Source organism: Oryza glaberrima, chromosome 4, assembly GCF_000147395.1.
Source record: "Oryza glaberrima chromosome 4, OglaRS2, whole genome shotgun sequence".
NCBI lineage: Eukaryota > Viridiplantae > Streptophyta > Magnoliopsida > Poales > Poaceae > Oryza > Oryza glaberrima.
Window position 1 is genome coordinate 13,092,634 of NC_068329.1, and position 13,436 is coordinate 13,106,069.

Below are 13,436 nucleotides of genomic sequence, written 5' to 3' on the forward strand. Positions count from 1 at the left end.
ACTTCAGAGAGTAAAAACCCACACCATGTTAATTTATGTTTTGTTTGAAATAGAAACAGAGAGGAAATCTATATAGTTTTAGTTTCTAGAGCTAGAAACAGACAATCCTAAGAAATCTTAGATCTGAACCTTGTTAGACTAAGCCTGTCACATTTAGCTGGTTAGTTATTCATTTGTTTGTGCATCCGTGGCAGGTCATTGGATTCTGTCACGAGTTAGTTTCTCTGTTACATGTTGCATGAGCCAGAGGCGCGCAGAGTTCGCGTCTTGGCCGAGAGTGCGTGTGTGCGTGGCTCGCCGAGAATGCAGTGTTGATCAGCACTTCGTGGGATGGCGCGGAGGAAGTGGTCATAGCGGCTGAATAGGTGAAGCTGATAGTTTGTTATGCATGGAATCGTTGGAGAATAATTAGATAGAAAAAACCAGAAAAGCCGCAAGACGTTGCGCGGCACCAAAACCTGTGTTCTTGTGTTCATCTGTGTTCGTTGCTTTCACGCGCGTCTACACATTTGTTTTTCTTGTGTTTATCCAAGTGATCGCGTGTGTGAGGGTTTTGCCACAACAAACCTATGGTAAAATATGGTCCAGTGAAGATTAATTTTGTTAAACCCTATCGCATGGTTATATATGTTACATTATTACTCTCAAAACATGCATGGTGATTTCTGAAATTTACTTCCTAACTAAAATACTACCGGTGAATCAATTCGAGCCTATGCATCGATCGATTAATTACCTTATATCCGGAAATGTCATTCATGAAACGCCCGATTTTTGCACACAAAATGATGGCGTCGGTGCTAGTGACAGCCCACTCGAAAGCTTCTCTTGTTGTTGCTGCATCGCTCATGCCGAGCATTACACCCGCAGCTAGTGATCGTACGCCTGTGGTCTCGGTCGCGAGAGCCACCTGCTCACTGAAGCTTGGCTTGTAATTCCGGTGGGACCATTCCGCTGCCTCCATATAATAACTTGACACCTTTTGGAACTATGCATACGGATGTATGCACAGAAGATATTAAATTAAATATCGATCGAAATGTAGCCACGAAACAAATGAACTGCATAAATATATATATATGTACTAGCTAGCTAGTACTACCTCCGTTTCACAATGTAAGTCATTCTAGCATTTTCCACATTCATATTGATACTAATAAATCTACACATATATATTTATCTAGATTCATTAGCATCAATATAAATGTGAAAAAATGATAAAATGACTTACATTGTGAAACGGAGGAAGTAATTGATATTGTTCCAAATATACAATAAAATATAGTGTGTGTGTGTGTGTATAGGTTGGTAGGTTTTATGCGTTTACCTCTGCCTTGTTGAAAGCAACAAGGTACCTCTTATTGCTTGGCATTTGATCCTCAAACTCCCTAAAGGTGCTCAACATTATTTCATAAAACTTTCTCAGGTATTCTGGTACAAGGGAGATAGCGGTGTCATCCCATCTGCATGATAGTATACATACATATATATAATTATATTCATGCCATTATTATTTTTGCAGTTTTGAAATATACTATTACTATTCATCTATTTGGAACAATGCCACTATAACTTCACAGCTATTTTAAATATACCACTACTTACCCCTTTGTTGCTTTTTCTAAATCTTTTGGACCATATTATCCCTAACCTCTTCATTCATCCCATACTCTCTCTCCCGTTCATCTTCTCCATGAAGCTGCAGCTCTAAGCAAAAGTAGCGGCGGTGGTAGGGCCGGTGAGACAGTGGTGCGCCGGGCAGGTGGCATCCAACCTGGTTGCATCCATGAGGAGTACACCACTCAGCGAGTAGAGAATTTCCCCACGATTTTTTTCATGTTTATTTATTTTTGTTTTTTCTTTGATTTCTTTCCTTACGATTTTTGCTCCTTCTCTGGTTCTTGTTTGATTCATCAGGTCGAATCTTTGTGACGGTTTTTGCTCCTGCCTTTTATATATGGGGTTGCTCTTTGATTTTTTTCCCATGTTTTTTTCTTCTGATTGACTTCTTTGATTTATCAGGTTAAATGTTAGTGAGGAGCGCTGCACGGGAGAGTTTCCTCAAGATCCAGCCTTCCCCCCTGTTGAGGTTGTTGGCAAGGCAGGGTATTGTCGCCAGCGAGCTTGTGGACGACAGAGGAAGAAGTTGAGCTTACGGATGGCGATGACTGTCACGCCCGGAAATTCGCTAGTAATTTCCGAACTTATTTGTGCATAAAATCCTCGTCCAGGAATCAGCCGAGGTACACAAATTGACAATTTAATATACAAATCCATCATAATAATAACGTTACACACTTACAAAAGAAAAGAAAACAGCAGCGGAATTAACGGTTTAGCGATGGCTTCAGCTCCACTCCCACAGGCAGCTCAACTGGGGTATAAGCCAAACGTCTTCTCCTTCGCAACTTGTCTTCAACTGAGGTTTGATTGATTATTGCAAGGTGAGCATATGACATACTCAGCAAGCCACACAGCAAATATGCAAGTGCACAAGGATACCAAAGGATGGCATAATATAGGGCTCATTTGTAAAAGCAGCATTTAGCAAACATTTGAGAATTTATAAAACAATAGAGTAATTAATCATCAATATTAATCAACACTGAACAGCACACCCATGCTGCACAGGCCCAACCATTCTGAACAACCATACCCGGCTGTACAGATCTATCTCCAAACCAGGAGCTAATCAAATTATTACCAGTTATAACATCATTTATTATGATGAGAAGTGTGAGACTAATCACGAAAGACATTGTTAGACCCGCCCATAACCGCGGGCACGGCTATTCGAATAGTTTTACTCTGGCCAGAGGTGTACCACTGTACCCACAAGACACAGCCCCACAACATGTCACCATGCGCCTCAATACCACCACGGTACCTCGGAAAGGAGCTGTGACAGTACCCCTCGCACAACACAATCCACCACAGTGCACCGTTCCTGGATCATAATCACCCCCTTATAAAACAAGGCATGGACTCCACAGCGACCCCCGTGGGCTTATCTCCGCCATTTCTCAGTCTCCGCAATGAACCATGCTATACAAAAGGTAAAGCCGTTGCCCACGCTGGCTTGTGGTTGGCACGGTTAATGTTTCACAACCGAAAAACGTGAACCGGTCCTTAATTGTCATGAGCACGACTCTCAAAACCATGTGCTCACAACCCACCATTATCAAGTTTTAGTTGGCAATTTAATTAATTAACCAATCACGATTGACCATCGTGAACTATCATTAAGCCATCATTAAATAATAGTGAATCATAAGTTATCCCAATAGTGTGCTAATGTTTCTAAGCATGGCTAAGCAATCATATCTACTATCTAGCTGAACCAATATATAAAGCTCAACTAGTCAAGTTATAATAACCCAAGGTATCAAGGAATAAAGTAATCAAGAACGAAAGGGCTATAACAAACAATAGGTTAATTCCACCCAATGACATTCGAAAACAAATGCAATAGTTGAATAGAAACAATAGCTTTAAACGGGATCAACATGCTCAAAGGGTTGTTTGGGATCTGTGTGACTTGCCTTGCAATATTCGGTCTTCAATTAATCTTCTTGAATACTTCCGGCGCACTCACGAACCTTCGCAACGACGGAAACGACAAGCTATCACGCAAAACGAGGAAAAAGACTAATAAAAACCAAATAGACAATACATAAAAAGTAAACAAACATGTAGATCATAATTTTAGATGAATTATGAGACTTGAACGGCCTCATTCGGACTTCATATGAATTTATTACAAATTTTACAAGATTAAATCTAATTAAAGCCTATTTAAAAAGGATTAAATAAATTTAATTCAATTTATGGATAATTTTAATATGTAGATCTTTATTTTATACAACTTTTGCAACTTGAACCACATTAAACTGAGTTACAAAGAATTAGTTATGAATTTTTAGAGATTAAACCGGATTAAAGCATTTTTATGGATTTTAATTGAATTATGACACAATAATGAATTATTTTTCAAAAGGAAAAGGGAATTATTGCGTCATCGGCTAGGGTTCGCGGAGGACCGGGTGCATGGCGACGGTTCACGAAAACGAACGGCCGAGATTCATCCATCCAAAACGGACGGCCAAGATCCATCGGTCCACGACCGGGCCACGGGGAACAACGACGATGACGTCAGCGGTGACGTCACCACCGGCGGCGGCTTGGGCGTGCATGCTCGCCGGCGAACGACGGCACGACAGCGCGAACGGAGGGAACCAACACGTAGAGGGCAACGCGGCGAACTCACCGGTGACCAAAACAACGGTGGAAGATCAACGGACGGCGAGGGCGACGAGGAAGAGCGGCGGCGACGATCGGGTCAACGGCGGCGACGATGCTCCGGCGGCTGACAGCGACGGCGAAAGGGCGGACAAGGACGGCGACACGACGGTGACCACGGCGGTGACCTCCCCGAGCGACGACGACGATTGGAGCGACGGCGGCGCACGGCTGGAGCGGCGGCGACGACGGCGGCGCGAGGCGGCACGGCGCTAGAGCTCTATCGGCTATGAGAGACTAAGGCGAGGGTGGCGGTGGGTAGAGAGGAGCTCGGGGGTCAATTTATAGGGGCTAGGGAGTGGCGGCGAAGGCCCACGGCGACCGGCGACGGGAAGGAAGGTTTAGGGTTCGGAGGAGAGAAATCGATCCGAATCGAACTCAAATCCGGCGATTTCCAAAGCGATTTAGACGATGTTTCCAAAAGGGAAAAGGTAGAGTGGATCACGGGGATCCTTTCCCCTCAATCAATTTCACCGGAAACGGAAAGGGATGACCGGATTTGGAAAGCGGCGGTGGCTAGGGTTTCAGCCGGCAGCGGCGCGAGGTAGACGACGACCCCGACATGCGGGCCCCACCAGTCAGCGGCAGACGCGCGCGCGCGGGCGGCTTGGCTGCAGGCCGGCTTGGGGAGAGAGAGAGGGATTGGGCCGACTTTCGGCCCAAAGCCAAAGGAGGATTTTTAAAAACCTTTTTCAATTTAAATTATTCATTAAATGCAATTCCATTTATTAAAAATACTTCCTTAGCTCAAATAAATCCCAGAAAAATCTAGGAATTATAGAATTAAGCAACATATTTAATGAAATTTTATCTGGCCCCATTTTATATTGGAATTTATTATTTAAAATTAGATCTTCTCTTCTAGGCTTTTAAAATCATTTCTAATAATTCCTTTTAGACAACAATTTATAATTTAAGGATTTTTAAACAAGAAAAGCACTTAACAATTATAATTAGATCATTAATGATTAATTACTGAACTGTTCTTTGTATCATTTAGGAATTGAGCTCCGAAAAATTCGAGAAAATTTCAGAGAGTATAATTAATCATGGAGAATTTAATAAAAATTAAATCCATCCATGCTTTAAATTTAGGAAATTTTATTTCCCACATTTAACTTCACTTGTAAATTTATGAACATTTAATATAAATTCTTTTAATATTAAATTGTTTATAAACCCTAAAACGAAAATCTGGCTGTGACAATGACGACGAATGGCACCAGCTCGATGCTGTTGATTCCATCCCATTCGTCACTGCCTCGCCTCAAGGTCCCCACCCCGGCCCGTCCCGCCCCCATCCTCGCCACAGGAGGTGGCTGCTCCTCCCACCGTCCCCATCCTCACGTCCTGGACGGCGTAGTTGGACGGGAGGAGGAGTGCTGCGTTGTTCAGGTGGCCGTGGTCTCCAGATCCACCAGAACTACATCGTTTGCTGCCACACCCCATGCCGTCGCCGGTGGCCTGACCACCCTGCTGCTATGACTTGAGTTATTGCTTCTAGGAGGATAAGGGTGGGGAGAAGATGAACGGGAGAGAGGAAGAAGACAGGGGCACTTCGGTCAAAATATTTGAGAAAATACCCTGAAGGGATAAGTAGTGGCACATATTGAAAACGATGAAATTATAATGGCATGGTTCTAAATAGTTGAATAGTAATGGTATATATCAAAACCATAAAAGTTGTAATGGCATGTATCCAATTAACCCATATATATATTAGTCAGAACGGTTTTAATTAGAAATTAATCTGTGTGGATTATATTTTCAAATGTAAACTTAACAAATAAGTTAAAACAAATTGTCTAGGTAATACAATACTAGAAGAATTTCGTTTTAGAAAATATGTTTCTTGAAGCTAGCGTGGAAGAAATAATATAAACCATTACAATAATATATACTGTGGGTAAGCTAAATTTAAGAAAAGAACATATGCCCTTAATTAACTAGCGAGGTGTTAACCAGTTAATACATATCCATGCTCAAATATCATGCAATAATGAGTATATATTAAGATTATATTGAGATCGATGTGAGACATAGAAATACCCCACCCTTGAATGGCAGCATTTAGCGTCCGGCACTCCTCGATGGAGGTAAATGCATAGACATCATACGTGTCGTCCAATATGGCACTTAGTACAATTAGCTTAGCAAAGATCATTCGTGCAATAGCCAAGTCCTCCTCGTGGTACACTGCGTAGGCCCAGGTGTAGCACTCAACCACACGGTCTCGGATGTGATTTAGACCCATATATCCAGAAACATCTTTCCACCACCTGAAAAATAGTTATTCCAAGTTTTCTTATCTATCTATACCTATACTAATCGGACACTTTCTACGAGCTCTCCCATTAACCAGAAAGATCTAACCGTTGATTAAATCAATCATATTATCACTACCGTAGATCAATATGTTTAACAACATGGTGGGACCACCTTTTAAAGTCAACGTAATTTAGATTTACATATACGTACAGTATCTTATCTTTACGTAGCCGATCGGCTGCAGTCACCGTGACACCGTCGAATCTAATCATCCATCAATGCCAAGTTGGATCGGTATTTTTCTCTCGCGATTTCTTCAGGCATTGAGAACGGAAGCCAGCCTCTAGCTGCCATCTATTCTAATCTCCCATTGACGGCAATTTGGATCAGTAAATATTTTTCCTTCGCGATTTCTTCAAAACCAAGGTAATTCTTATCTTATTTTTGTTCCTTTCACAATTTTCTTTCGATAATATAACATTTTCTACAAGTCAATTTGGTTCAAATCAATGCAATATTTCAGACATCGCATATTTGCTATGGGAGTAAAAGAGAAAAATCATTGGACAGATGGTTTTGTAGATTGATATCCCATTGACGGCAAGTTGGATCTGTAAATATTTTTTCTTTCGTGATTTCTTCAAAACCAAGGTAATTATCATCTTTTTTTTCCTTTCACAATTTTCTTTACATAATATAATATTTTCGACACGTCAATTAGATTCAAATCAATGCAATATTTCAGACATTGCATATTTGCTACGGGAGTAAAACTGAAAAATCATTGGACAGATGGTTTTGTAGATTGATATCCCATTGACGGCAAGTTGGATCTGTAAATATTTTTTCTTTCATGATTTCTTCAAAACCAAGGTAATTATCATCTTTTTTTTTCCTTTCACAATTTTCTTTACATAATACAGTATTTTTGACACGTCAATTAGATTCAAATCAATGCAATATTTCAGACATTGCATATTTGCTATGGGAGTAAAACTGAAAAATCATTGGACAGATGGTTTCGTAGATTGAAAATCCCAGACCAACTCTTGCGGTGAGAAGAATTATAAAATATCCTAGCCTGTTCGATTAGCCTTAATTAATCAAAACACGATATATTGCCATGGCCCTCTTTAACGTCAACTTTGCTGGACCTGATTACAGTGATCAACAAGATTAATTATATTCCCCAACAAAACAATGATCCAGAATGCGATGAAGCTGTACAAAACGTAACTACATGATGGATGGTCCATGCGGTAAGCCTATTTTTTTGTTGAAGCACCATTTAATTAATTAATTTGTTCATCTGTATATGTTATCTATATATGTATATATCTACATATACTAATACACTAATTGAGTACTTTTTATGAGTTCCCATATTAACTAGAAATATCCGGTTATTAGATAGACAGTATGATATATTATCACAATTGATTATATAACCAACCAATTCCCTATTTTAATGCGAATTTAATCAGCGTCCAATTTTTATCCCATCTTTAAATTAACCCATCTAATCGTATACCTGATATCGATGTATCTCTGGATGAGAGCAGATGGGCATCTTACATCACAACTTCACGAGTAGACGAGCGCTCTCCAGATCGGCGGCAATTTATATACCGTGAACGTGCAGGTTTCAAAGTCGGAACTTGCGTGAGACATGAAGACTTCGTGATAGGCGCACCAGCACACGCAACCTAAAGACTTCAACATCTCAGGTAGGTACACTGGTATAGTTCTATTGTTTTTTCATCAATCAGGACTCGTGATTTTAGCTTCTACTGTATTATTTTCCAATCAAGATTAGATTCTAATTCCGTTCTTCCCTCGTCTGAAATCTGAAATGACATGAGTCATTACTCGCCGTTGGTATTCCATCAAACCCATGGGTCACATCTGACCTATTTAACAAAAATTTTAAGCAGAGAACATATATAGATAGTATATATTGTTTATATATATGCACTACGTTGAATCAGTATAACATATTGTTCATGGTCTCATGTCGTTGAATTTTTATCCATCTATGTAAAATTTACATGATGAGTAGTCCTAATACCACTAATAAACCAGTTGCTTCATCTAGAAACATTTGTTCTGTTTTAGTTTATCAATATATAATTTATTTGACAAAAATAATTTAGCAGACAAATCAACATTTCATATCGTCAGGCATTTTTAGAACTCATTTAATATGGATTGTGCCTACTACTCACTATAAGTCTTTTATAGCGTGTCCAATTCACGTAATTAATAAAACATGCCCGTAAAAATTATGTGGGCTATTAAATTTAGAAATTTGAAATTAACAAAATAAATAGTAGAATAGATTATATATACAATTACTAATTTTGTTTTCTTGGTACACATAACTTACATTAAAAAAGATTTTACTTATAAATTTGGCATTTATATTTTAGCATTTATAATATTAATAGCAATATATAAACCCATCCCGTGCAACGCACGGGTTGGCGACTAGTATACATAATTAAGCTGACGAACTCAACAACATATATATAAGGTATCTATCTAGCTTGGACAATAATTGTAAACTAAAACCTTTATCAATTGTTGTCAACATAATTTACTAAGCGGTCAGTACGATATATAGCACGGTACATACATGTATCCCATAATGCATAAAAATTATATTTTTCATATCAGATCGATTTCTATAAAATGTGCAACACATTCTCTCCATAGTGCGATTATTTTCTATATCTTTCGGACTATTCTGGAGCCACCTATGATCTATCGATGATATACATATTTGAATCCATTGGCAGTTGTAACAATTCATAATAAAAGATTGTCATTTGTATTGATTTTATTGCATATTTCTTTGAGTTTTGTACAGCTAGCCATGAACTGTCATTACCTATCCTTAGATATTATCCTTATACAAAATAACAAAGTTATTATGCATATTAGTACCTAGAAATTTCCTTAAGCTCTTTCAAGTGAACCTGTTGCAGGAGGTTGAAATCCATCTTTGCTAGTTCAAGAACCGGATTGTGCCCATTGTCTTGGTCATACTCAAACATATAATGTAACATTTCCACTCTCTTGAGAGTCCTTGGCAGTGGCAAGCGAAGCGCACGCTTCACTTGATCAGCTAAAGGGCCCTTCACAACACTATCCCGAATCATTGATTCGAGATGGTTTCTTGCAAAAGAAATAGTTTCCTCGAGTTCTGGCTCACCATGTATGAAGAGATGGGCTGCGTTGTATAACGAGAGTAGACCTCTTGGGTCATCAGCTAATTCATTTAAGAAATTACCATCATCTCCCTTGAATTTCTGGAATACATCTGCATGTGAGATTTGATATAAAAGTGTTTGTGAAGTTCCAACATTTAGCTAGGCATGTTATGCTCAATCTCTTTAATTTGAACATTTTTATATATATGGTCCTTGTGATAGTAATAAACAGTTCCAAAACAACTATACTCAATCCATTAACTAAGTAGAGAAATACCTGGAGATACCCAAAAACCACGCTCCCTGAGCAAACGAAACCGAAGAGCAACCTCGTAGAGGTTAGAGCTAGCGAATTCGCTTTCATGGATGTCTTTTAGTGCAGTTTCAATCTCTTTTTCAAAGAGGTGATCGATTCCCAGATGCACTATTTCATCCACTAAGTACATCCTTCTTAACATGTCCTTAGAGGGTGTAAATAGTGTGCATACCTCCTCTTTCAATTTGTCGACCCTCTCCCTCATCCATTCCGCCGATTGCTGCATGAATGTGTATTGATTTGTTAGTTTGGATTGCAGGACAAAAAAAAGATAGACTTGAAGATTCATCAAAAGCAGTAACAATAGTTTAGATGCAATATATGAACAAGGGAAACATAACAATTAGAGTAAATTTTATTCTCGGTACAAGAACATAGCAGGCAGTTGTCATATAGTACAACAACTTGAAAAATAAGCATGCTAGTATATGGACTTGGCAATCATGCGCGTTTGTCAAAAATAATGTTACTGACGATTCATTCTGTTTTCTTTTTCTATATTCTAAACATATCAGCTAGATTGTTTTGTATTTTGCAGTGTTCATTCTTAAGATATCTTTGAGGAGTTGAATTAGTTGGAAATTATGTTAGTTTGTATGTTCTCAGTCTTAAAACAATAGTAAGTTGTGAATCATGACTTAGGCAACTGGACTGGAGATATGAATCAATGAATCATGAGAAAACTGTATTGTTAAGACGATAAAATTTAATATATTGTTATGCAGGAGTGTAGCACGTGCGCTGTGCTTTCTTTCCTTGCACATGCTAGCCTCATTGCAATGATGAACACTACCAATCAAAAGCAAAAGCTGCAGACCTTCGTCGAGATGGCGGGCTTCCATGGCTAAAAGACTCTTATGTGAGACATATCGATCCTAAATGTTGGCGCTAGCTCAGTTGTTGACCAATATGCTAGTTTTAAAGTTTTCACTGGATCGCATCCACCAATCAAGTTCATGTAATCTAGATGCAAATTACTATAATGGTTAATATTGCATGCAATAGGATAAGTTTACATTGAAAAATATATTTAAGTTGTGTAGGTTAATTTGCCATACAGAGCTCTTATGTATGATACTCAACGTTTTGTTATACTCATCTCTGTTTCATTTAGGTTATAACATGTTCGTAAAATTCTATTCCATGCCATCTTGTCTGTTAATTAGTGCTGCAATTTTTTTCGAAAATGATGAAATTGGTAATATCTTGCACACCGATAAAATGGAACATGCCACACATCTCTTTTTCATAGTGTTAACCACGAGATGCTACTTTGATCACAATATATTTATTAGAGAAGTTTAAAAAATGATTCAATTTTACGAGAGTAATTTGCATTTATGTATGACAAATTTGTTAGAAAATTTTAGAACATTTATGCATACATTTGTAATATATAAATGCATTTGAAACATACAGATGGTGTATACATTTGAAAGATTTTTTAAACTTTTATAACAAAAAATAAGAATGGTCTGTATCGTATATGTACATCACGTACACAAGATAAATGTATATATATATATACGTACACACCATTTTTATGTTTAAAGCATACTAATTTATATTAAAGCAAATATTAAAATTATTGAACGAGAAAAATTGAGTATTTTGTTGCTTTGCCTACAATACAAAAAATGAAAATGTTCTCTAGTCAAGTGAGTACTCCCTCCATCCCAAAATATAAGCATTTTAGGCTATGAATCTGGACAACTGTGTATCTAGATTCATACCTAAAAGTTGTAATATTTTAGGACGGAGATAGTATATATGTATATTGGTAGTAATCTAGATTACTACCTATTCAATGGTAATTGGTTACTTCCTCTGTTTCATACTATAAAACTTTCTAGTATTGCCCACATTCATATAGATGTTAATGAATCTAGACATATATGTGTGCCTCGATTCATTAACATCTATATGGATGTGGGCAATGCTAAAAAGTTTTATAACCTTAAACGGAGGTTGTGGAGATTATGGGTTTCTTCTCAACAGTTTGATGGATTATTGTGACTGACATCATCACCAGCACCTCTACTTCATCGTCCCTGATGTCTCCGCCGTTGCTAAGGGGTGACTACGTCCTCGCCGTCGGTTGCTTTTGTCATCAAAGACTTTCATCGCCGACTTGTTATTTCATCTTCATGGTTGGCCTACTACGCAACTACCGATGGGAGACCTCATCGTTATCATTGACTGCTACCCTGCTATTGACAGGATCAATGATATGATCATCTTCATCAACATCCTACCATTGCCTCTCTGCCTATGCCTACTCTGCTCTTGTTGATGGTCAACTTCGTCATCACAGCTGGTTATCTTTGTTGCCGCCAATTGTCATTATCGCCGATTGCATTTGCCATCGCCAATTGTTTTCTTCTTTCGCATGATTGATGGATTTCGACATTGTTATTGATGAGCATCTGTGTCTTCACCACCGGCTTGCCTCCGCCACCACCCAAGGTGTCTTCGCTTTCATGTTGGAAATTTAGTCATAATTTGGCATATTTTAATCCAAAATATTAAGACAATAAACATGACATTTGCAATATGAGTAGATCTAGTGACAGTGCTAGATGTATACAACTTGAGTATGCTTAATATGAAATAAGCATCAACATTTACAAAATAACGCAATGCTACCATTGCGAAGAGTATTAACAAAGAAACATCTAATAGAATCGGGGGAATGAAAGTATACCCCGAGAACGTCCAACCGATGGATTTTGAGGCAGTATTGCCTCCGTTGATGTCATTCATCTTCTTGTCTCCAATCTCCGTTGACATCTTGGTGAAGGCGCCGATGCAGCAGCAGTAGCCGCAAAGAACAAGAGCAGTCGCGCTTGAAGCGCTACCCAAAAACTTGATCGCCCGCCTACTTGTGCAAGTTCTCAAGCGGACGGAGTTCCGGAGGCACCTGCTCGTCCTGTACACCTGTGCGCGCAGGTGAACAGAACCGGGGAAGGATCCTGCAGCTCAGGAACAGAGGAGGAGGAACTTGAAGTGCAAGAGTTGTGAAGAACTTCGTCCGTCCTTCTGGTCGCTGCGGAGTATATATATGCGAGCGCGAGAGTAACGTTCGGAGTCATCAACCGCGGTGTTTAATTTCGTAACCGACGCGCTCGTTAATATGGAATCAATTCACGGCGTTTAATTCCGTAACCGACGGAATCAATTCACGACGTTTAATTCCGTAACCGACGCGTTCATTGATACGAAATCAATTCTCCGTGTTTATTACCGTCCGTTACAAAACGAGAGAGTGCAGCAGCAGCAGCTGCCTGCCTCGCCTCGCCTCACCTCGCCTCGCCTGGTTGTCCGCGCACCATCTCAACCGG

At 39.1% G+C, this 13,436-nt stretch overlaps 1 protein-coding gene and 1 long non-coding RNA gene across 2 annotated transcripts in view; one reads left to right on the forward strand and one right to left on the reverse strand.

Annotated features, from left to right (window-relative positions):
- LOC127770775 (tau-cadinol synthase-like) overlaps positions 1-13,436 on the reverse strand; it is a 49,308-nt gene that overhangs the window by 911 nt on the left and 34,961 nt on the right. The window contains exons 3-7 of the mRNA XM_052296579.1: positions 10,057-10,319; positions 9,514-9,889; positions 6,354-6,578; positions 1,328-1,463; positions 737-988 (exon numbers count right to left, since the gene is read on the reverse strand). Of these exons, the coding sequence (XP_052152539.1) occupies positions 737-988; positions 1,328-1,463; positions 6,354-6,578; positions 9,514-9,889; positions 10,057-10,319 (1,252 nt within the window). The remainder of the gene's footprint in view (positions 1-736; positions 989-1,327; positions 1,464-6,353; positions 6,579-9,513; positions 9,890-10,056; positions 10,320-13,436) is intronic.
- Positions 6,904-7,440, forward strand: LOC127772227 (uncharacterized). The gene is made up of 3 exons (XR_008017323.1): positions 6,904-6,993; positions 7,091-7,218; positions 7,360-7,440. It is a non-coding gene; the product is annotated as an uncharacterized LOC127772227 (long non-coding RNA).